Here is a 23804-nt window from a genome sequence, read left to right as displayed (position 1 = left end):
TCGGGAAATTTCTTTTCGTAGTCGGTCATGACAGCGACTACGCAGTTCCCCTGTACTTTTCGCTCCCCGCAGATCGGATTACCCACTCTCGAAGTAATTAGAAGTTCGTCAACTTCTTGTCAGCCCATAATTAAAATCAGTCGGTGGCTTGAATTAAAATAATGAATAACTAGTTTTCGCAGCCGCGTTGCTTGAAAATGTACGACTGTGTAGTCATCGTGTTTGCGCAAAGTTCGCGGTTCTCGTAGCAGCTCGTCGCTACGCGATGCATCGTACGCAAATCATATATTTCTGTATTCTATCCAGAGTTTCGTCTTCGCGCGCTAACAAGAGTGTCGCGCCCGCGGATACAGCCATGGTGAAATCCCTCGAAGCGATGGGAGAGGCCGACTGCAAAAGAATTTGCGTTTCTTTTCCCTTCCTTTTTCCAACGAACAATTTATTCCGCGGGGGGAGAGCGTTGCTCTCGTTGCTTCGCTGTAATAATGAGCTTGTTGCTCATCTTTAGTATAAATCAAGCGGTGAAGACTTTTCCTTTTGGGAAAGTTCAGTTTTAGTTTCTTGTATCATCCGTTATAAAGGACTACTATGGCTATGGGGTGCAACAGGTCGCAGACACATATGATCTGCCACAAGGGAATCGAGCAACACGCGAAACTTACGGACATTTTGCAATAAGACATATTTTTGCGCAGAGAGAGAGAGAGAGAGAGAGAGAGAGGCACGAGCGCGCGCGCTCGCGGACGCGCACATGTCGCACGAAGCATAACAAAGTGTCGCGTTTCGTTTATGAATCTGCATTTACCTTGACATCGGTAAAACGTTTAGACGCGTCGCAAAACTGTTCGTCGCTCGTATCACGGTTACGGCAGGTCTACCCATTCTGTGTAACGCACCGTGACACGGAAAACCACTGATTCGACCGTATCCCGCTAATTAAATCAGTTTTACAGGATAAACCAGATCCATTACTAATGAACAGCGCGCATAGTCGGTGTAGTACATTTCGCAATTCCGCTCGCAGTGATCGCCAGCGCAAAGCTGTCCCGCCACATGACGCGGGCATGTCGACGCGACATCGTGTTATACCTGTTGCAAACTTTGCACCCAATACCGATCAAACAATGAATGCATTGCCTTTGCGCGCGACCGACATGGACAAGCCTCGCGTTCCTCGGCGTGTGCCACGCCAAGAAAATAATAGAAACGCACCGCGCGATATCGTGACACGTCGCTAGCGATAAAGTTACAAATGCGTGTAAGCAGCGCGAGGTGCTTAACGTGGAAAACAAAACAAAGTGAAAAAGGGGCAGAAAGAGAAGGAATAAAAAGAAACGTTTGAGATATATCCGTAATTTGCCGACCGCGCAAATTCATAATGCGTTCGGCTTGTTTTATTTCCACAACAATCCGAGATATCCGCGCCACGGCGCCGCGCCAGGCCGTAACGAACGCACGCGAGGTAGAACACGAAACTTCACACCGAGTAATGGCTCTAATTTAATAAACGTTCGTGCCCGGGGAAGAGAGAGAGAGAGAGAGAGAGAAAGAGGGAGATAATGTTAAAAGAAAAATGTCTTTCTTCCCGCATCGCTCTGTATCTACATTTTCCGCTTCCCCGCGCAAGCGCGTGCGCTTTCCTTCTCGATTCTCGTTCGTTCGCTCGATTGTATCGTCAAGCGAATACAAACGCTAGACTTGTCATATTTATTAACGTACGGTAATTTTAAGAGGTTAATTCCGGCAAGTAACCTCGTTCTTTTCAATCATCCAGCTGCATCTGTCAGAGATAAGAGATGGGCATTTAAAAGTAACCGTGAGTCACTTAATACTGATAGCCAAATTCGTTACAGATTGGGAGCCGATAAACTATTCGGATCCACTTATAGTAACCGAGTTACGCGCAACAGTGTCGGACATACTCGTTATAAGTTTAATCTAACTCGCTGAATGTAAATTGTCCAGATTCTAGGAAAATCTGAACTAATCCGTAAACCCATGCGCAACGTGTCCCGTTGCGAGGCAATGTATGCAGTACCTAGTTGTCGTCGAGAGAGGTTGAAATCTAATTAAGCTGTCTACGGCTCGATGAGTCGTGCGATAACTCGCAGGTGGAAGATAACTCGGACGGCCTGTTCTCCCCCCTCCCTATCTCTCTCTCTCTCTCTCTCTCTCTCTCTCTCTCTCTCTCTCTCTCTCTCTCTCTCTCTCTCTCTTCGGAGCACCGACGCGCGTGTAACGCTGGTCGATTGGCGAAATTCAATTACAAAACTTGCTGCCAATTGGGAGCACAATAATTCATTAAATAGGCGCTACTATCTCTCTAATATCAAAGATTATATCCTTCGAAGAGAGAGCCCGCTGCTTTGTCAGAACCAGCGAGCGATCTATCTCGATCTTCGATGTACGACATTACGTGTCCTGCTAAGAGATAGATTGATATCTGAACTTACATCCCAACTAAATTCAATTAAAGCATAGCTAGCAGGATTCGACAAACTATTTCGTGAATGCTGTTATTATTATTATTATTAGAAAATCTCTGTGAATTAAAATAATCATCCAGAGCCATTGCAAACCTGTAAGTTTACTTCAATGTTTGCAAAGCCATGAGATAACGAGTTTAATTTTATTTAAATATTGATCATGTGCCTGTGGAAGTAATTATTAGTAAAACGCAATCACGTAATATATTCGATTACACCGCGAATTGTCTATTTTAACTGCTTGCTTTAAGCATCATTACTTAAATTCGACTGAATCAAGTGGCATAATATATATTCTGTCAGATAAAATGTCATTTAACTAGAGAAATTTAATTTGTGTCACTTTGTACAAATTTTACTTCCGAGTGCATTTCATTTGAAACAAGGGCCGCTTAAAATGGACACTCCGCGATATTACGACTAAGGTATATCCGGCAGGACATTTGCAAATGGTAATTAAAACTTGTCGAGCGATATAATAAGCCGTTAATTATTAATTCACGAGATGAAAATGTAGCAACACCACGAACCGCGTGCTTTGACCGAATTAGAGACGTCTCTCAGTAGATAGGACCCGTTCAATAGCACCGTTTCCATTCAAAAGTTGATATCGCTTCGGGCATATTCGCATCAGATTGACGTTTTTGCAAAGACGGGAGCGAGATCGATGTAATGCACCGTTGAAAACTTAATTATGCTCACAACGACCCGATTAATTGCACCGTCGTTCAACAGCCGCGTCTGCGTTACTCTGGTGGCAACTGGATTATGAAATCGCGAGCGCGACGAGCTTTGTAGCAAGTGTCAGAGAAATAGAGAAGAAGAGAGAGTATATATTCTCATTAATTATTTTATTAAAATTATAGAGAGAAAAGATGGTTTTGTACTTGCACAGAGAGAGAGAGAGAGACTTGCACAGAGAGAAACGAGAAACGTCAGTTGTTCGTAATACACGCATATAAAACGGTACGTCGAATTCAGTTACTGCAATTCGATTAATTTATCGCGCAATTTTATACGAAAAAAATTCACGAAATGCAATCTCATCAAGTTTTATCCGTATTTTCGGAAATCACGTCCGACGATCCATCGAAGGCTTACAGAGGAGAATCCGATAAAAAAAAAAAGTACGTTAATTGTCACGAGAGATGAGCAATTAGCGACGTCGTTCGGCGATACGAACGACTGTGTTGAATAAACAATTGTGAGCCTCGTTATGAATTCGATATCGATGGCGCGCAGCTTCGGCGCACATATCGCGCGCGCTTCAAGTTTTACGCTGGAAATAACGGCAGCGTTAAGAATAAATTAGGTATCCCCGCGCGACGAGTTGCGAGTTACGACGAGCTAACGTGCAATTTAACGAATCGTTCGGTCGTCTTTAGCGAGCTGAAAACGCTCCTCTCCCCCCCCGTTTCAGCAGCCTGCGCTTGCGCGTCCGTTTTACGCGTACGGACATATTTACACGGTCGTTAGCATGCATGTAACTCGCGCCTTGCACACACTGGACCACCCCCCCCCCGACGCAGCCGGTCGACGGTGGGCTGTACCGGGGCTGTATTGTAAAAGACAACGATAGCCGAGAAGGAAAAAAGAAGTATCTCGCAGTTAGTTATTAAATACGTTATTAAATACGTTTGATATCAGCGACGGCGTTTTTATCCTCGACGTCTCCTCGTCGGTGTTTCTTCTCTCCTGTGCGTGCAGGACAAACATGCACCCACGCATGCATCTTCGCATGTTTTTCCATTTCGCCCGAGGGTCATTGTGATACAATGTCTCTCGCCCCCTCGCTCCTACTCGGTAAACAATTTTTCCTGCTTCGGTACGCAACATGCTGCAATCACTGAGATCAGCACGCACGCAGCGATGCAAAATGTCCGAAGGCTATATCGGAGATGTGCAGTGAGCAAACGGTTGCGAACGATCTCATAAGTGTACCAGTCATATGACAATGGCAAAGAAAAACAATTCATCATACCTATAAGCCATAAAGAGGGAGGGTTTCATGATAGCAGCAATTTGTAGCTAATGTGACATACGCACTCGCGCGCACGCGCATATACATGCATGAAAGCACATGATTTGTCATTCAAACGTCGAGACGAAATGGAACGTCTCGATAACAGAATCGGCAGAGTGTCGAACGTTACATTCTTACGGAAGGTAAAAGCGCTACAGTGGAACGGGAGCAACCTGTACGCTTAAATCGGCTACCGTATTCCTTTGACGGATAAAATACCCCGTAAGTAATAAAATAAACCAAATCGCGAGGATATCGGGTTAACGTTCTGGCGTTCCGCGTAAGCTGCGAAGAGAAATATTGCTCTTAGCAGTGAGGCCAGAAATATAAATTAAAAATAGCAGCAGCAATATAAACGGGATTTCCAGGATATCCGGATAATCGGATTACTCAATGGATTTATATCGTTTTCAACGTCGTATCCTGGGAAAGTTCTGACCAAAAAACACTAATGCATCCGCTCTGAGATATGCGCTTGTATTGTGTCGAAATTATAGATGGTACAGCTAGCAAATCAGACACGCGAAGTTGTCTGAACGCAAGAAGACGGAGACAGGAGAGAGAGAGAGACAGAGAGAGAGAGAGAGAGAGAGAGAGAGAGAAATACGAAAGAGATAGAAAAGTCTAAGAAACTTTGCTCGCTGAGAAGGATGTTGGACGTTTAAACAAACGTTAAAATGGTTTTTTTTTTTTCGGTAAATGATAATTAATTTTTCCTCCTCTAATGATGTCGCGAGGTAAATTACAAATTCCTCTGTAAATTGACACTTAAGAAATCCCGTTAAAGTTAAATCAAGCCGTTACGTCGTCGTCACGAAACGTCACCGAAAATCTTAACCTTAGAAGTTAAACACGCACATGCGTACTTGTTTGCTGACCCGGTTCCTTGTATGTGCCGCGGCAATTCCGCACCGACGTTGGAACACGTGGTATTTGCATTTGACAGCGTGCTGAAGAGCCGCCACGAGGTGGGTTCAAGCTTAATCCAGGTTGGACTAAGAGGATTATCACGAAAATGTTTCAATTGCGCCGTTGGCCGACGTAACGAGATCTACAATGTCCATACATCGCGAGTGAAATCAACTTTGTGCACATCGGCAGCCAATGTTGCTAGTTGATTCTTTTTATATGTATATATATATATAAAAGAACGACCTGTACACACTCGTCATTCATTTCCGCTGTGAACGGAATGCGGGCGATATGTTTGAAATGCGACGTGTGTCTTCCGCTCTCTAATTTCATTTGCTTCATAAATATTCGTCGAGTTGCGCCCGGAACGGGAGATTTCGCTTTACATTTAATCAGCAGCCGCGATACTCTTCTTCCCCGTGCATTTCCGGGGCACGTGGCGATTGTTTTATGTAATTCGCTTTTCAATATTAACGGTATAGCTTATTGCTTTAGCGCGGGGTACCCCGCGCATGCACGCTATGGCGCGACATCGCTAATTAACATAAACACGAACCAATCTCCACGGACTTCATCGGGCGGCAGGGGCTACTTCGAGTTTCAAACATGGACGAAGAACGGCTATGTATGAGATGTAAAGGTCGTGTTTGAGTTTGCCATTTGCGTACACAACGAAGGCCAATAACGTTGTTTATACATTGAACTGTACGGAATGTACATCCGTTACAGACCGTCCGCAACATAGATGAAAATGGACGGATGCGCTGCATCTCCTGCAGATTGATAATTGTTACCATGAAAGACAAATGGCTCCGTTTCATTAATAATATTATTAAATACGTTTTATAATATTATTAGGTCTAGCGGTTAATTCTTCCCGAAATGAAATTTACACAGCCCGGAGCAAAATTTGAAATTGAAATATTCTCTCCCTTCTCTTTTGCGGTTTTAAAGTGTTGACATTTAACTTCTCGAAATAACGCGTGGTTTGGTGTTTGATGCACATAACTTAAAATTTTTGCATTTCGTTCAGACGCCTCTAAAGCAGCCACAATGATTTATGCTGTTTGTAGTGAAAATTCTGTGACTGATCGCACGTGCCAAAACTGGTTTGAACGTTTTCGAAGTGATGATTTTGATCTTCACAGCCAATCATGCCCCCCGGTCGGCCAAAAAGATCTGCAGACGAGGAGTTGCAAAATCTATACTGAATAAAAATATAGCACAAACGCTACAAAAACTTAGGGAAAAGCTGGTAGTAAACCAGAAAGCTATTTGCGATCGTTCACATCGTACGGGAAAAACATAGAAAAAAAGAGAAGTGAGTTTCACATACACGAGCTAACCATTGGCAACAAAAATCACCGATTGACCACGTTCGTTATTTTGCTCGTCAGACAACAAGAAAAAATATATTTTTTGAACAAAATCGTAACTGGTGACAAAAAGTGTGACGATTATATATAAAAATCTTAAAAATCATAGATAGACCCTAGTCAGCCGACAACGTCGACAGAAAAACCCAAACATTTCGCAAAAAGAGTCCTTCTCTATATATGATGGGACCAGAACAGTGTGCTGTACTGTGAACTCTTGAAACCAGGTAAAACCATTAAAGCAGAGATTTAGCAAGAGCAATTGATACGGTATCTGAGCGATGCAATTGAAGGAAAAGGCCATTTACTAGACAAGGCAGCCGTAAAGCTGCCATCCTGCTGCACAACAATGCTACTAAATCGCATACGCAGTAGAAGCCACAAAGGAAGCCATCTTACATTTGGGCTGGGAAATTCTCCCACACGCCACGTATTCTCCAGACTTGGCGTCAGATTTTCACTTGTTTCGCTTGATGTAACACGCACTGTCAGATGCATATTTTTCGACAGTCGACGACGTACGGAATCTCATCGTTGACTTTATAGCCTCAAAGTTTCCACCAAGCCACCAAGTTTCTATCGTGATGGGATTTGGCAACTGCCCAACAAATGACGTAAGGTCACCGATAACAACGGAGAATGTTTCATTGATTGATCCTTGTTCTATTGATTTTTAAACAAAGATTGAGAATTGTCGGGATTCGGAAAGAGTTAATTACTAGACCTAATATTAAATAACATTCGAGTCAAATTTGCGGAGGGATTGTTTGCAAATCGTTTATCGAGATGTTAAATCGGCGTTATCGGCGCTCCCGATGAGATTGATCAGTTTCTATTACGTGTGTGTGTGTGTGTGTTGATCATCGTTAGGGGTGTAGAATTCACGTGACGTGTCGAGGGAATCGCGGGAACTGTCGGGAAAGTGAACATTACGAGGCTTATCTCACTTGCAGCAAACACGTTGGAGAATAGGAAATGTGCAGCAGTTACGTGCCGTCATTGCGATTGCGCCTTGGGGCTTGTTAGAAAACGTACAGTAGTTATAGACAGTGTAGATCAAACCCTGGAAAATCTGCAGTAGTTGCAGTTGCAGTAGTTACACAGACAGGCTGTTAGACACTGCAAGGTTTTCTAACTGACAGCTCGTTGAAATGTTCGACCGATCTACCGCTTACAAAGTGCAGATTGCTCGAGAACATCGTCGGTCCCGACGCGGTTACTTTCGATCATTCGGTGCGCGATCATAAAACGCGCCGAAGGGAACGATCCGCGAAACTCGAAACACGAAGACCGAAATGTTGATTTCGAATCTTCTTAGTTTGGGGAAACTTTGTGAGTCGCAGTCGGATATTAGCGATTCCTGCGCGTGCGTTCAGTATGTATATGGAAAAAAATTGCTGGAAAAAGTGGGTGCTGCACACCCACTGAAAACTGTGTGATCGTCGTTCGTGAAATCGTCGGCGATTTTAGTACGGCCCCGGGCGGTTCACTCACGCTCTATCCAGATGCGCCGTTGTGTTTCGCAAAATTCAAAATTTTCGTTCATCATGCATTATTGATCCTACTGCGCGCGCGCGCGCGCGCGCGTGTTCCGTTAAAAAATACGCGCTGCGATCTGTAGTGTTTATAAATATTTTTACTGTATATTTTTGCCAAATATAAAAACGGCGCGTTTATGAAAAAGCAATGATAAATGGAACAATTTTGTCAACCACTGTAATATTAAGGGAGCGTCCGACCGAGCTCAACAATGATGTTTCAACGTTAAAATAACATCGCGTTAATAACTCGCCGGCGTTACCGGCGAAATATTCAGACAATGATACAGGATATTTCATCACAGTTTCGCACGCAATTAATCTTGTCTATCCCTACCGTTCACTGCTCTCCGACGTATTCCCAAAATGACGTCTGTTCTTTTCGCAGGGTGAAAGATCAACGAGATACCACGTCGGACGTAACCCACGCGAGACGCGAGGCGAAATAACGGGTCTCGAGCCCCTTGTGAAGTTTCATAATTATTTCCTTCACATTGAGAGATCTTCCTAATTCCTACGAGCCGGAGAAAGTTCATCACTGGCCGGGCGTATCGTTTTTAAATTCTCCCCTGCTGGAGGAAGTATATAGCGTAATATCATGAAGGGAGTTGAACCGCGCGGCGGTTGAATGAAAAAGATACGTTAGCGCTATAACGCAATTACATTATAGGGATTTACTGAGAAAACATCGCGCGGTTGAGAAAGTTTCCTTCAACCTCGTGTGCGAAAATTACCATCCGCAAAGGTGCCGTGTACGTGCTGTACAACAACTTACTTGGCGCACTGTCGCGATTAAACAATCCTATTGTTCCGCTAGATTAGAGTTAGTTGGCAGTCGCGATTAATTATATTTGCGATTGTACGGGATATTGCTGTTCGGGATCCTTGCAACGAGTTTGTACGTCGCGTAATTTACGGTCAGTATATAAGAGTGAACTTTCATATTCCGCAAACAAAGCATCTCCGTGCGTAGCACTTTGTAGCCGCAACATGACGTAAACGTACGATAATATTAAACTGATGACAACGAAATTATTTAGCTGGCAGTTACTCCTCGCGTGGCGCAAACCCATTTGCCGTGCGACGGTGTGTAGCAGCGGAAGCATGCATGGAAAATGGGCCGCCGGCGCATCAGCTCGATTCTACAATTTCGCGAGTTTTTCGCCGTGCCGCGCTGTCAATCGCAGCCTCGTTGATCCATTATGCCTTCCTTAATGTCTCGTATCGAACGGCAGTGGCTAGCCAGCCGGCAATTTGCTAGAATTTCACTTCGCTTTGTTTCCTTTGTTGATCGCGCATCACGCAAACAGAGACCGGCGACGTCGCGCGTAATACATAATTTGTAATTTTCTTCTTTCCGTTCCGAGGGACAGCTTTGTATCGACGAGAATGTTGCTGCAACAGTTGCAACACAGTTGCTCGATGGCGCGTCTCGATGGGAAAAGCAAAAAGACCCGTAAGAGTACGATAATTTTCAATGAAATCTTCTTATAACGTAACCGCGTAACTTCGTTTCAAGCGGTATGATTCAAGCACATGAATGCGCCGCGTGGAAAGGGACGTAACGGCTTGGACGTAACCGAGGTAACAGAAAGCGCAATTGCACACGTTAATGTCTTCCGTCGGTATAAAGCGTCCGATTGATGTATCGATGTAACGGAAAAGTTAGCCCGGAAGAAGTGAGTCAGGCGAGCCAACGTTCGCCTGCCGTCAGCGAGTTCGCGCGGCGACCATTCTTTCGTCCATCGCGTTAATATTGACGCAATTAATCCGGAGCACGAGCCCTCAATTAACCGCGAGGGGTCTTATCCCGAGAAGGGGAATAAGTAAAGTTGCTGTTGCGCGCAGTGCGATTTCTAAGGGATGTCGTGCAACTTTTACGGTCGAACGATCTCTCTTGCGGAAAAGTCGAGTATACCGTAGGGATCTATAAATATATTATCCCTCTATAAAAGTTAAATAAGTAAAAGTTAAATTAACTCTAAATCCACCATGTTCCGCGCGGACTTAACCCAAGGCTCGCGCCTTAGAAGCCCCCCGTTACCCGCGAAGACTGCAAATAATGTGATATCCGCTTAACGGGATTGGCGAAATGTGTTTCTTTTCCTTTTTTCTCTCTCCCGTGTTTCTTTTTCTGCACGCAGCGATTAGGCGTCTGCGTGCATCCGCATTTCGAAAACGAAGTAATCTATGCTCCGATTTTGCTCCCGCTGCCCTTCCAGTTTTATAGGACGGAAATGGCACCGTTGTTTGCATTTAGATGACGACGGCGATGCCGATGTAGATTAGCATTGGCTAGCAGAGGATAGCAATTGAATTAGCATAGGAGAAACTGCGAGTATTTTTATCGGGGAAAGTCCGATGCATCAGATGTAACGATAAAATCAACATAATCTTTATCTCTTGTTTTACTCCGCGCAGAACGATGAAACGAGTGAAAAATAACAGCGGTATTTTGCTAAGTTGATTAAAACTGAAACCCAGTGACAGGAATAATCGAGGGATGATTATGTAAGTAAGGTATTAATATCGCGAAATTCTCTCCGATCGAACGGTGAGATGGAACGTCGTCGTGGTGAAAATGATTATCGGCACTCCGCCGTCATAAAACTTCGTACGATTGGACTTACCTTCGTAATCGCGATAAATACGTGTCGATCGCGAAATTTAGCCAGTATGCAAACTGCCAGCTCCGAAAATCCGGCGCGTTGATCAAACGGCAAGTCAATTTCGCAGCGAAACTCGCTGCTCGAGCGAGTCTGATATCTGCGCAAATAAACGCGACCCGAACGCTGCGTAAATAAGTTCGATTTATTCGAATCGAGAAACATTGACACCCCGGGCAGAGAATTACGTCACGCTATGGCTTTAAGAAATTTAGTAGACGGTTCGCGTTGAGTGCATACCCTCGTTACCAGACTGGCTTGGCGTTTCTACGCTGCTGGGGCGAGTTATATACAGTCTGTGCATACATCACACGCATGCTTTTGTTGCACGTGGTCAAAGAAAATGCGAGCTGATTTACAGCCGGCATTCACTTTGAGAGCATTCCCTTCTTACCGAAGATAAATCGACAGGAGCCGCGCATTTACTTCTCCTGTCTTTTCTTCCGTATACTCTATAAGATTCACACTTGAAGATGCTTAAATCTGCTAACGTGGGAAAAGCTACATCTAGACTAGGAGATTTCTGCATCTGCTATTCCGCTGCGGAATGCGTCGAGATTTATTTCTCATTTTTTCTACGTATGAATTTATCTGTTCAATTTCTTGCGCTTCAGCTCTGTACTTGTGCGAATTTATAATTCTTGCCGCGGATTTTTCCCCGTTTCTTTTTTATTTTTTCTTCTTTCACTCCCTGCCCGGCGGCCTGTCTTGCTTTATACTCCTTGAAATTTACATTTGGATTTCTCTCTGCGAGAGAACGATCGCGTTAATCGACGTGAAACGCGAAACGCCAGAATTCTTTTGGTCGGACGGTATAAACGAAGTGTCATCAATCACACGCCGCTGATGGCAAACTAAACGTCAACTTTCACCGGCGACAATAACTTACCTTCTCGCGTTTGCTTTTACGCTGCGAGTAAAGTACGCGGGACAATGCGTGTTGTTCATAGCGGAAACATGATACAAATAAATAAATCATACTTTCCGGAGACGAGAGAAACGCTGCAAGCGTAAACCCTCCGCTTCCCTTTCCCCTTCCCTCTTACAGACTTGGAAATCTGCTACTCGGTTAGATTATCGTCTCACCGCGAGATTCAGTGCCCCCTCTCGACCCCCCGCGAGCTTATTTCCATTTACATCCACCACTTCTATTCGCGAGACTCGTACGCTGTTCTTACGACTGGTCGAGTACCGCCATAACCGGTACTTCAAACATCCTTTTACTCGGATACCCGTACTTGGAATTTTTTTATTACGCTCGCAAGGAAGCAATAAAAGAGCAAGCTTGGTGTACGGTCGCGTGCACCTCGATGATTTGATGTAGGACGGTCGGTCGAGCAAAAGGACCCCCGGTCAATAAGATATTCCAACTAAAATTTTCCATCGAAAGGGATTATCCTGCACGAGTGTACGCTATAGAGTGCAATCCTGTTAACTTCCCGTGTATAAGTAAAAAAGTTCCGCATACGTTGTATCGCACGTACTTATGTGAGAGCAATATACTTTACATAGTCTCCGCCGGTACAATATCACAAGGTTCGTGTATCACCGACTTTAATAAACACTGTACAGATAGAATTCACAATTGACAGAATTAATATAGAAAACGAATGTACTGCAGTATCCTTAGGATAGGATAATCTCTTGAAATATTCAATCGGTAATCGCGGTTGTAAGAAGCCATATTAGCATATCAAACATCTGCATAATTAATGACTTTGATATTGAAATATCGCGCGCAGAGAGAAGCAGTGACAGAGAATGAGAGAGAAAGAGAGAGAGAGAGAGAGAGAGAGAGAGAGAGAGAGAGAGAGAGAGAGAGAGAGACGTTTAAAATCGATGAGCCATTTTAAAATTGGTCAACGAACCTAATTATGGCAGCTTTGATATCGCGATATCAAAGACACGGTCGCGCTCGCATTGTTAATTTAGAAGGATACCTTTAAGAAAATGAGTAAAACGCGAAGTAGATTTTACCTTAGTTTGTAAATCCTATTAAAAAGTATAGCGGAGTCTCTGTAAAATTGAAACTTCTTAAATGTTCCGAAGAGACCGGTAAAATTCAGCGATCGAATTCAGTGACCCGTTTTCATAATATACGAACGGACAGTTTTAACACTTTTTACGAGCCATGGGAAAAACGACGCATCGGTTATAATGTCATTTCGTTCAAATCAAATTTCCGCTGATGAATAAATTTTGTACCGTACAACCGCGACAATTACATGGAAATCTGGAGCGCGCAAATTTAACGCGCATACGACTGAATATTAGACCAGGAACTTATGACGACACATACCCCGCAGCTGCACGTTAATGTTTTCAATTGAACCATACGCACAAATTTACTAATCGCACGTATAAATTGCTTGGCTTAATTATAAAACGGCTGAAATTAATTTCGATGCATGCAAGGAGCCGGAGGTATTGCCCGATCAAACTTTGCGCTGTAAAATACATTCGCAACACGTTTTTTCATAGTAGCGGTTTTGGGAGCAAAAAATCATACTTCATGGCGGGATTAATAACGGTTCCCGTCAGTCTGTATAAAATGTTACCACGCGCTCGATAGTTATCACAAAACAAGAGAATTTCCTACGGATCAATGATAGTTACAATTTCACAATTTTCCGATAAATTTTTATGTGTTGTATTGTGATTTCAATAACTTTTGAATAATCGCTGAAAAAATATCTCTAGCTGCAACATGATTTCGTATGTAGACACGAATCGGGGTATTAAAATATCTTTTGTTTTTATTTCGTTTAAATCTAATTTTAATGCCAAGCGACAATTAATAATTATGATTAGTTATCATACATATTGGATATTTCATACGACGTGTTGTAACGATGTACAGAGCATGTACACAAGGGAAATTAGTCAGAAGAAACAGTTTCACCTGAGGAATTTCATATTCATGCCACATCTACGAAATCAAATTACAACGCGGCGCCCCACGTAATCGCCCGAATCATTGAGGCTAGCCAGTCGTATTCGGCACTTAAGTGTGTCGCCAAATCTTCCCGCCGATATTAAACATATTTTACATCGTGCGACATGCATTTCCGACTTGCGCAAACAAATTCTTGAGACTTGCCGAATATTTCTCATATCTTCTGCGGAATGTGCGAAATCCGCGGTTAATAAAACGGCATTTCTCTCTCTCTCTCTCTCTCTCTCTCTCCCTCCTTCCCTCCCTCTCTCCTTCCCCCTCTCTCTCTCTCTCTCTCTCTCTCTCTCTCTCTCTCTCTCGTGCCGTAAACCATAAATTAGTTCATATAGTTTGGCCTTGCACCCCAGAGTACAGCGAGCAGCAATCAGCTCAAGGGCTTCATATTCCCCTACATATAGAGCATAAGCTAATTATGACAAGTATATCGTGTAATTGCGACGAATTCGCCGAAGCGCGAATAACATGGTTGGAAATATGAAATCCCAGTTTCATTCGACATTGCGTCGCTGCGCTGCTAAATGTTTATTTCTCGCAAGAGCCGGCAAACTTGGCCAACTAAAAGCGGTCCGATTAACAAGCGCGCGACATATGGAATATAGAGGAATATAGAGCTGATATAAATGATGTTTATACGCGGGGATACGTATAGATGCGGAAGCCTCTTGAAATTTCGCCTCGGAATAACAATGAGCGAGGAGGGTATGAGCGAATCATTTCGCATCGCGCTTGTACTTCCAGTTATCCCGGACGACTTCATACAGTGCGTCGGGCTTCAGAAACTATTGTGTGCACGCCTCGAATTACTCCCTATGCGCGTCTCTCTCTCTCTTTCTCTCTCTCTCTCTCTCTCTCTCTCTCTCTCTCTCTCACGCGCGCGCAAGAGAGATGTGCACTCGCGGGTAAGAGACACGCACCACAAAATCCGCGCGACGTGGAATACCAGCACGTTTGGTATATCCTACATTGAAACAAGGGAGAACAACCTCGCGTCGTTCGACCATCGCGACGACGACGACGACGACGACGACGACGACGACGACGACGACGACAACGACAACGACGACGACGACGACGACGACGACGACGACGACGACAACGACGACGACGACGACGACGACGACGACGACGACGACGACGACGACGACGACGACGACGACGACGACGACGGCAGCGGCGGCGTCGTCAGCTACGATGGCGACGACAACAGCGACGACAACGACGACAGCGGCGGCGACGACAGCACAGAAACTCGTTAAACTTCCCGCACACGCGAAACGGGAGCGCGTGAGTAACAAAACTCCTACTCGGAGAGTGGTCGCAGTTCGCACGGGATTCAATTAGCACCACAGCGGTGAATTTTGCACTCGCGAATGAGGATAAGAGAGATTCGGAGGAAGAGAAGTTTGGGTGAATCCAAATGATAATCAACATGTTGAAAGGCGAAATCGTGAATGTAGCCGTCTGACAACGGCCCCATCGTCAAGCGGGCTATTTATAGGGCAAACTCCGATAATTCTCCGATAAATCCGCCGATCCGGGCAAAATACGAAAGCGCGCTCGACTTGGTCTCTCACTCACCGGATGCAAGAACGGGGTTGTCGGTCCATGCACTTCCCGCGATCGTGGACAGCAGCACGGCGCCGGTCAACAGCCGGAATCGGCCTTGCGCGGTTCCCGGGACACGTTGAACGCGTTGTTCACCGATCATCGCGCTACCGAATGGACGAGAGGGTGCGCGACCGGCATCCCGACTGAGGCATCCCGCTTGGCCGTGCCGAGAGAGAGCGTGTTTCTCTACCCCCTGTATCATCCCCTCTCTTTTCCCGCCACGCGCAGACGCCTCCACCGCGTCGGGCTTTCGCGACTCTTGAACCACCCCCGTCAGACTTCGTCTTAATCCCACTCACTTATCTCTTATCAATAGGTGACGATTAATTATCCCACTACCCTAGCGCAGCCGCTGCGCTTTCGAGGTCGTTCGCAACCTGTGGCACGCTCGTCTCTTTGGTGTGTCCTTTAGCGCGTCTCCGAGCCTCGAGGATGGAAAAGATGAGCGCGAGCGTAATATCCGCCGGTCGATCCCGCGCCTTCGATCGGACCTCGTGCTCGATTTACGGCCGATCGCGATTGTAATTCGTACGCGGGGCATGCGGAGAATCCGAAAACTCCGGTGAATGAAAAATGCAAGAGTTTTCTAAAAAAAAAAGGAAGAGGGAGAGAGAGAGGGGTTCTCTCGAGGTTGTCGGGAAAATTTGAAAATAAACTCCGCGCGCGGCGAATCCGTCCGGTGAGGAAAGCTCGTGTCGGATCGACGTGGTGCGAGTTGACGTAAGTTTTCGAGTTGAAGCGCGACGGTAACGTAGAGGGAGAGAGGAATCGCTCTAAAGTTCGACTGAAATGAATTTCATATCGGCCAAGTCAAACGTCCTCCGAAGCGAAAACTACAATTTGCTCTCAATTAAGAGAGTGACCTTTCATCCACTCGAAGTTTCGAGCTACCCTATTTGAGTTGATTGAAGGATAATTCCTTGGCACAATCAGTACCCTTTATTCCCTCGCTCCAACGTTTGTTAATGATACTTTTATATAGCGAGGTATTTCCCTCTTCAACCCCCCCTCCCGCTCGGCATTTTGCTTCCCTTGTCCTACTGAATAGAAACACCTGTGGAACATCACTGAAAATTTCCTCTTTATGATAAGTTTCATTCCGTATTCGCGACATTATCGTGACTGGCGCGAGATGAGAGTCGGATAAATACTTGGGTGTACAGGGTGTGCAGGGATAATCGCGGTGCTTGTATTGGCATTCACTGGTGTTCGATGGATTAAAGATGCGTTATTTTATCAAGGAAACACGTACAATTTTGTTACAATATTCGCGGGGTACATCCGTCGCGTTCAATAACCAAGATTTGATTGACAAATGGAGGACAAAGTGGAGAACGAGCGCGGTTAAAACTTGTTTTAATTTATCAACAATCAATTATAGATATTCGCCGACGCGGTATAAGCGTACACACCCGCGCGGAAGTGGATCGAAGATGCGTCATGACGATATCAAATATCGCATATTGTATGTGTGTGTGTGTGTGTGTGTGTAACTTTCATTTATTGATTGCAGATATTAGTTGTGCTGTTGTGTAAGCGCTGCTCGAAAGTTCATACATATTCAGCCATTCACCTTCGCGTGGAATAAACGATAAAGATAATTGATAGTGTGAAATATCGATTAGTTATATCGGGAATAGTTTAATGGATTTTGCCAGAAAGTGTGATTAATAAAGCCGCGAAGGAAATATGATTTTCGCTGACGTGTGATGGACGGAAGATTTTCGAGTCAGTCCTTAATTGTTTATTCCCTGGGACAATCACGCTGTAATAAATCGTTTCGAGTTTGATTGATATCCCTGCAACATAATTAATACAAATCGCGCGAGAACATTTCAGGAAAAAAAGACAAAAGATATTTACGCGTTTCCTCTTTTCGCATCCGCGACGTTCTCTCTTTGGTTTCGGACGTTTTCCTCGCCGCGGTTGTTATTTAACAGCGTTTAATAGCTTTCGCTCGCTCGTGCATCGTGTCGTGTTTTAAACTGCAATGCCCAAAAATAAAATACGAGATCCAGTTTCGATATGAGTGAAGTTAATGAGTGCGAGATACTTTCAACCTGTGATTTATCGATCGGACGTATCGCCCGCCGATCGAACAGTCGAAATCGGGGGGGGGGGGGTTACACTTGCAACGTTGACTTGTGATCGAGCAGTTGTTCGTTTTCGACTATCTTCTCCAGCGCGGTACGCTGTACAATAAAATATACGTGCTATGTTTTAACGCGCGATGCTACCGTGACTGATTACTGATGGCGAGTCACTCGTTAGTGATATCCGGCGATACCTAAGGATATCCAACATTCCCCGTTCAACTGTTTCCCCTCCCACCCCCACCCCCCCCGTGCAGCTGTTAGACAAAATAACATGTAAACACCCTCGTAATCGTCGCTTCCGCGCTCAGAGCAGAAATCTCGCGCGGTGAATAATGTTCCTGCGGAGGTGTGGATTGCAATATCGCGGCGTATGGAAGAACGCCGTGCACTAGATAAGCGAGTTCTTGCGGCATTCGCGTTAGAAGGCGTGTCGGGAGACTCCAGGGCGCCAGAAGACGCACTGCCATTGTAGCCTCTAACTCCTGTGACGACGGAGTTCCTCTTCCTCGCTTCCTACCGCACCTCCTCGCTTCTTCCTCTTTTACCTCCCGCTGCAACGACGCTTCCACGATGCTGTTCCTCGTATCTGGTCTCACGTACGCGCACATTCCTACTCGAATATTGTCTGCCAGCGAGTATTCCAGCTCTCTCTCTCTCTCTCTCTTCCTTCCCCCCCCCCTCCTCTCTCTCTCTCTCTCTCTCTCTCTCTCTCTCTATATGTGCAGTCCGAAGAGTCCACTCCGTTTTCGGACGTCAATTGGCGTGCGGTGCATTGCGGGGATGCTATATCTCTGCAATTCGCCACCGAGCAGGATCCACAATGCAGGACGAATGCAGGTGCGGGAGATTGAAATATAAATGTAGATCCGATCTATAATTTCTAGGGCGGGCGGTATAGACCGTTCTGTCGGGAACTTTCAAAGCGCGCGAGGTATCTAATGAGCGCGTAATATACTACATCTCAGATTAAGGAAGCGCGTGTAAATCATGCACGAGTAAACCGGACTTAGCCTATAAAGACGTGAAATCTGTATTGGGGTCGTTAGTGGCATGCGGCCAAAAGGGTTATTGCCAAGTAACAGGCAAAGAAGGAACCAAGAAACTTTCATATCGCTATTAACGGCATCTCCCCCCCCCTCTCTCTCTCTCTCTCTCTCTCTCTCTCTCTCTCTCTCTCTCTCTCTCAATTTATGCAACTGATTCGAAGAAGAGAAATTAGATTGCTCAAGAATATGTCATTTCCTGCCCGCGATATTAACCCTTTAACGCCCGACCTTTTTATAAGTGTTTTAAGAATAAAATTTGAGTTTTTTTGAACTGAGACTATAAGTAGTGACAATCAAAAGAAATATCAGAATTTTATATTGGTTTTTTTATCGTTCGTTTTTTGTTTATTGGTAAATATGACTTGGATCCTAAAAGCATATACGAAATGAGCAACCTATACGGAGAAAAATGAAGGGTAATCTATACGACATAACTCTGATAGTCAGCTGAACTCAGCTTGACATTTTTGAGCTGAAACTTTACTATATTTGTGAGTGAAGTTTATCATTCAGAGCGTCAAGCTTACTATTTCGGAAGAATATCTTATAGATCACCATTTAGATAGTCAATCGTCCCTTCATTTTTCGCCGCATAGAAAGCTGTAGGTCACCAAGTTTCACGAAAATAGGTTGATTTCTTGATTTTCATGTCCACCATGTTGGATTTGCCATTTTGAATTTCTATATTCTTTTAATTTCACATTTTGCATCTGAGAAAGCTTCTAAATGTATAAAATTATTACAGATACCAATCTATACTCATTTATAATGCACTTCTAGATGTCAATAACAACGCTAACTATGCCTACTTGGAATTTGACAAAACATGTTATCATTAAAAGCTGAGCTAAAAACTACATACGATCTATATACCATTTTTTAGAAGAATAATTCACCTTTACAGTGGTGCGAAATGAAAATATCTCCTTTTTTGACCAAGTTATGGATTCTTAAATGCGTTTCTGGTAACTATAGTTATCAGTAGGCGTTAAAGGGTTAAAATCAAACTCACTTGCACCTTCAGCTTGCAAAGATCATCGAAATTCTCTCGATACATTGGCGCACGCAATCGATGCATATCTTGTCGGCTGCGTGTATCGGCGAGTGAGAACTTGCCGGCCTTTTTGCCTCTCTCGACGACGTCATTTGATATTGCAGCATGTAGCTGATCGGATTATCTTGAAAACCCACATAATCAAAACAGCGTGAGAATACGGTCGAGTGTCGGGACAAAGGTTCATAACGTCGTTCCCATTTTCCCCGGTAGACCCCGGAACACTTTGGCGGCACGCAGCCTCGTGTTGGCGAACAACTAGGCTCTGCCGAGGAAGTGGAAGACGACCACTCCGGAAGCAACAACACGGGGCGTCGATGTGTTCGGGAACGTCAATGGCTTCGGCATAACGTGCTCTCTCGCTTCCGCCTGTCTGTCGTCTCCCTACCACAAAGTTACATCTCGCAAATTGCGTTTGTCAACAACGGCTAATTGCTGCCGTGAATGTTACTCAACTATGAAGTGGCTCATAATTAGACTGATGCAACCCGCGGAGAATCGAATTATTTGTCAAGCGGCAAAAGCAGCAAAAAGGAGGAGTTTCGTGTCTTTCCCTCGTTCCCTTTCTCTCTCTCTCTCTCTCTCTCTCTCTCTCTCTCTCTCTCTCTCTCTCTCTCTCTCTCTCTCTCTCTCTCTCTCTCTCTCCCTCTCTCTCCCTCTCTCTCTCCCTCTCTCTCCCTCCCTCCCTCTCTCTCTCTCTCTCTCTCTCTCTCTCTCTCTCTCTCTCTCTCTCTTTATCCATCTCTCTCTCTATCTCCTTCTCTCTTTCTCCGCGTATGAGAGGGTAACGGCTCAGCGTCTCGGGGAAACGGTTGTATTTTTGGGAGTCGTACTTTCGGACGTGCCTGCGGGAAACGCAAACGGGATCGTGACTCACATTCGCCGTCGGCCGTGCTGAATTTGCGAGCGAACCTGCGCGCTAAGTCCGCCTCGTCGTGGTCGGGGGTCGAAGATTATTATGAATAAATTTGCGCTCTCATGCTCGCGCTTGGCCGTGCGGTCATCTTCATAATTTTCGAAATTCGCGATTTCCCGAATAGTATGTTGATAAGAATTTAAAATTCGTGTCAGACCCGGAGGGCGCATAACTTGCCGAGTCGTAACTCCGGGTTCTTAATATTTATGCTTCACTCCTACTTGACGCGCTCGGTTTTAGCAGATAATTTTCGAGCAAACTTCTTCTTCGTTACTCGCGAAATAGGGCGCTTTGAAAATGGTAACCATTACGGCGGATATGCACGCCCGTCTCGTTTAACTTTTGCGCGACGTCCGATCAAAAGATCAGCCGATGTTACGCGATATAAAAATTGGCCGTTGGAATATTTATCGTACTTATATATCACCAGCTGGCTCCGGCGACTATCCCGGACATTAGATGCGTTGATATTTGCTAAGTTCTTGAAAAGGACGCGAGCGCGTGTTGACGTCGAAGTGGCAGTAGTGATTCCAGAGCGACGACGCGTCTCTCTCCTCCATTTCTCTCTCTTTCTCTCTCGCACACACACACACACACACACACACCACATGTACACACACTCCCTTACTCGCTCTCTCGGTATATACGCGATCTAGTGGTTAAGTTAAGTGGCTGACATAACAAGGTTACCAAGGAATGTGAGGAAGGGCTTTCAAGGGAGCGCTGGCTGTGTATAGACAGGGAGAGAGTATCGCGCTATCTTGCACCTCCTACCTCAAACCCGTAACGTCGCTTCGACGTTTCCAGCGACGTTGCCCCGTTTTAGACCCAACAACCCCCATGGCCGTGCCTTTGTGCCGTACGATGACCCGACTTACGACACCACTTGTCCTCTCAACTCCTCGCAACTCTTCCGTTCCTGTTTTGCATGCGTGTGATGCGTGAGAGCGCACGGTTGAACGTAACGTATTCGTCTTGACGAGCGCGCGCGCTACTTCCTTCCTCCCTCGCTTCTCCTGTAGCGCCACGCCAGATTGCCAATGTTGAATTACACGAAACCCTAAACGTTCCTTTCCCTCGGTCGCGATGCGGACGAATAATCGATGGCGCGTGTAAGAATGGAGCCCCAACCGCCCCGATATCGCGAGCGATGGCGTCGTGACGATTTTTGAGAATGCTTTCTCCTCGATTGCCTTCCCGTTCGAGCGCTCGATTTCGTCGATTCACGGTGGGAGGAGAGGGAGAGTACGGTATACGGTACGAATAAATATTTAACGGCGCAACGGGGGGACTTGACTACCCCGGCAACCCCCTGCAATCTATCGACCGTGGTGGCGAACGCTGCTCGCGATTTCGCTTTTCCGCGGTGTACGCGGTGTCTCTCTCGTTAACATCCCCGATGAATCTTCTCCTCTGTGATCGTAGGGAAAAATTGTTTGCGCGCATGTCGACTCGACTCTGATACACCGCGGTCCGCACTTTTTTCCCTCTCTCGGCCGCTAATTCAAAGCGTAACATACACCTCACGGTGGGTGGAAACGAGTTAATTTCGCCAAATAACATCAGAGCATACTCGAGACTCCATCCCGCTGAAATGGAACGAAAGCGCAACTGAATTTCGCGCACAGGCCGTGTGACGTGAGTTTTAAAATAGATCGCCGAGAGCGCGCACACGCACGGCTATACGCGCGTACGCAGGAAATTCGTTTTAGAAATAAGGCTGAATGGCTGTCAGTGATGTTTCGCAAACGAGAAGTCATTTAAGCGCTTATGAGCACTCGATGCTGATAGGGAAGTCAAGTGCACCCTGTGCCTCCTCCCTCCCCCCACCATTCTGCACCCCATCGTCGCTGTCCCGTCCTTTTTCCACTTCACCCCTTTGTAGGCATGGAATACTCGAGCAAATCACCAGTAATGCCAACAGCGGTGTCAAACTTCTTCCGCTTTTTATTCTGCGCGCGCGAGCTTGCGAGCTTGCATTACTTTCGCGCGCGGCATCCACTTCGAAAGACGACCGATATCCCGAGTTTTTTATCTGTCGGATAATTCGAGTACACATCGAGAGATTTTTATCGCGCCCGTCGCTTCCGCCAATCGATATACTTAGCGCAACCGCCGGAAAATAAGGAATGAAGAAAAGCGGCAGCGCTCTCCGGAGGGCTAAACGATCGCGTGCAATTTCGCCTTCACGATGATCATTCTTCGCGATCGGCCAATGCGGAATATATACGGCGTTGAGAGAACCCGAAAATGTTTACGCGAATTGCCGCTCGCAAACACATAAAATTACATGACACATCCGAGCACACCGCAAACGTTGCGCAGCGGCGGCGGCGGCGGCGGCACAGCTCCGCTCGCAGTTTTGTTTATTTCATTTTGTTTGCCGTACAACCCAGTAGATCCAGCTCCCGAATCCGGTATCATCGTTAATATTGATCTGCGCCACTGAGCAAAACGGAATATAGCAATACTGAGCAATGCCGATACAATTATACACGGCGTGGATTTCTCGTATACACAAACGCGCGCGCGCGCGCGCGCAGTTCGCCATGGCCGTGCGTACGCACATTCGATAAACGAACATTAATCCCAGCAAGTAAATCTGTGAATGACGCATGGCAGCCCGAGAAATAGGACCATTATCCGTACATGGAAGATAACCGGCCGCGGAGACGCGCATTAAGATTTATTCGCTCGAAGGCGCAATCTGTGTATGGCGCGAGAATGGCAGTTAACAACGGTAGACGCGACGTAATATATATCTGCAGATAAATGTAAAAGATAAAGTGTCACACACGCGGCCGGAGGAAAATATGAGTAGTGTAAAATTGAATGGGCCGCCGAGTTACGGCGGGAATTTATAGCCTTGAATATTTTGGCTACTATGCGCGAAATATCAGCGAACGGAGAGCGTTCTAATTATGTTATTTTCATCTGGTACGTGATGTATGTCCGTATATGAAATAGCGGCAAATGGCTGCTGGGTATGTATAATTTCTGCGTCAAACCGCAGAAACGGTAAATTAGCGTAAGTTTACGCGCTGATTCTGTTGCGCGTAATGCAATCCCGCAAGAGATTCCTTAATGATATTTACGTGTAAATCAGAGAAAATTCGCGTTCGATAAG

General features: G+C 45.5%; 1 protein-coding gene across 1 annotated transcript in view; it reads right to left on the bottom strand.

Moving 5' to 3' along the window:
- Positions 1 to 15722, bottom strand: part of LOC105191982 (lachesin) — a 143455-nt gene extending 127733 nt beyond the window's left edge. The window contains exon 1 of the mRNA XM_011155823.3: positions 15536 to 15722. Coding sequence (XP_011154125.1) covers positions 15536 to 15665 — 130 coding nt within the window. The 5' untranslated portion in view covers positions 15666 to 15722. The remainder of the gene's footprint in view (positions 1 to 15535) is intronic.
- Between the last annotated feature and the right edge of the window lie 8082 nt (positions 15723 to 23804).

Source organism: Harpegnathos saltator, unplaced genomic scaffold, assembly GCF_003227715.2.
Source record: "Harpegnathos saltator strain DR-91 unplaced genomic scaffold, Hsal_v8.6 scaffold192, whole genome shotgun sequence".
NCBI classification, from domain to species: Eukaryota; Metazoa; Arthropoda; class Insecta; order Hymenoptera; family Formicidae; genus Harpegnathos; species Harpegnathos saltator.
The sequence above is the reverse complement of the archived record's forward strand: the minus strand, read 5'-3'. Positions and strand labels throughout refer to the sequence as shown.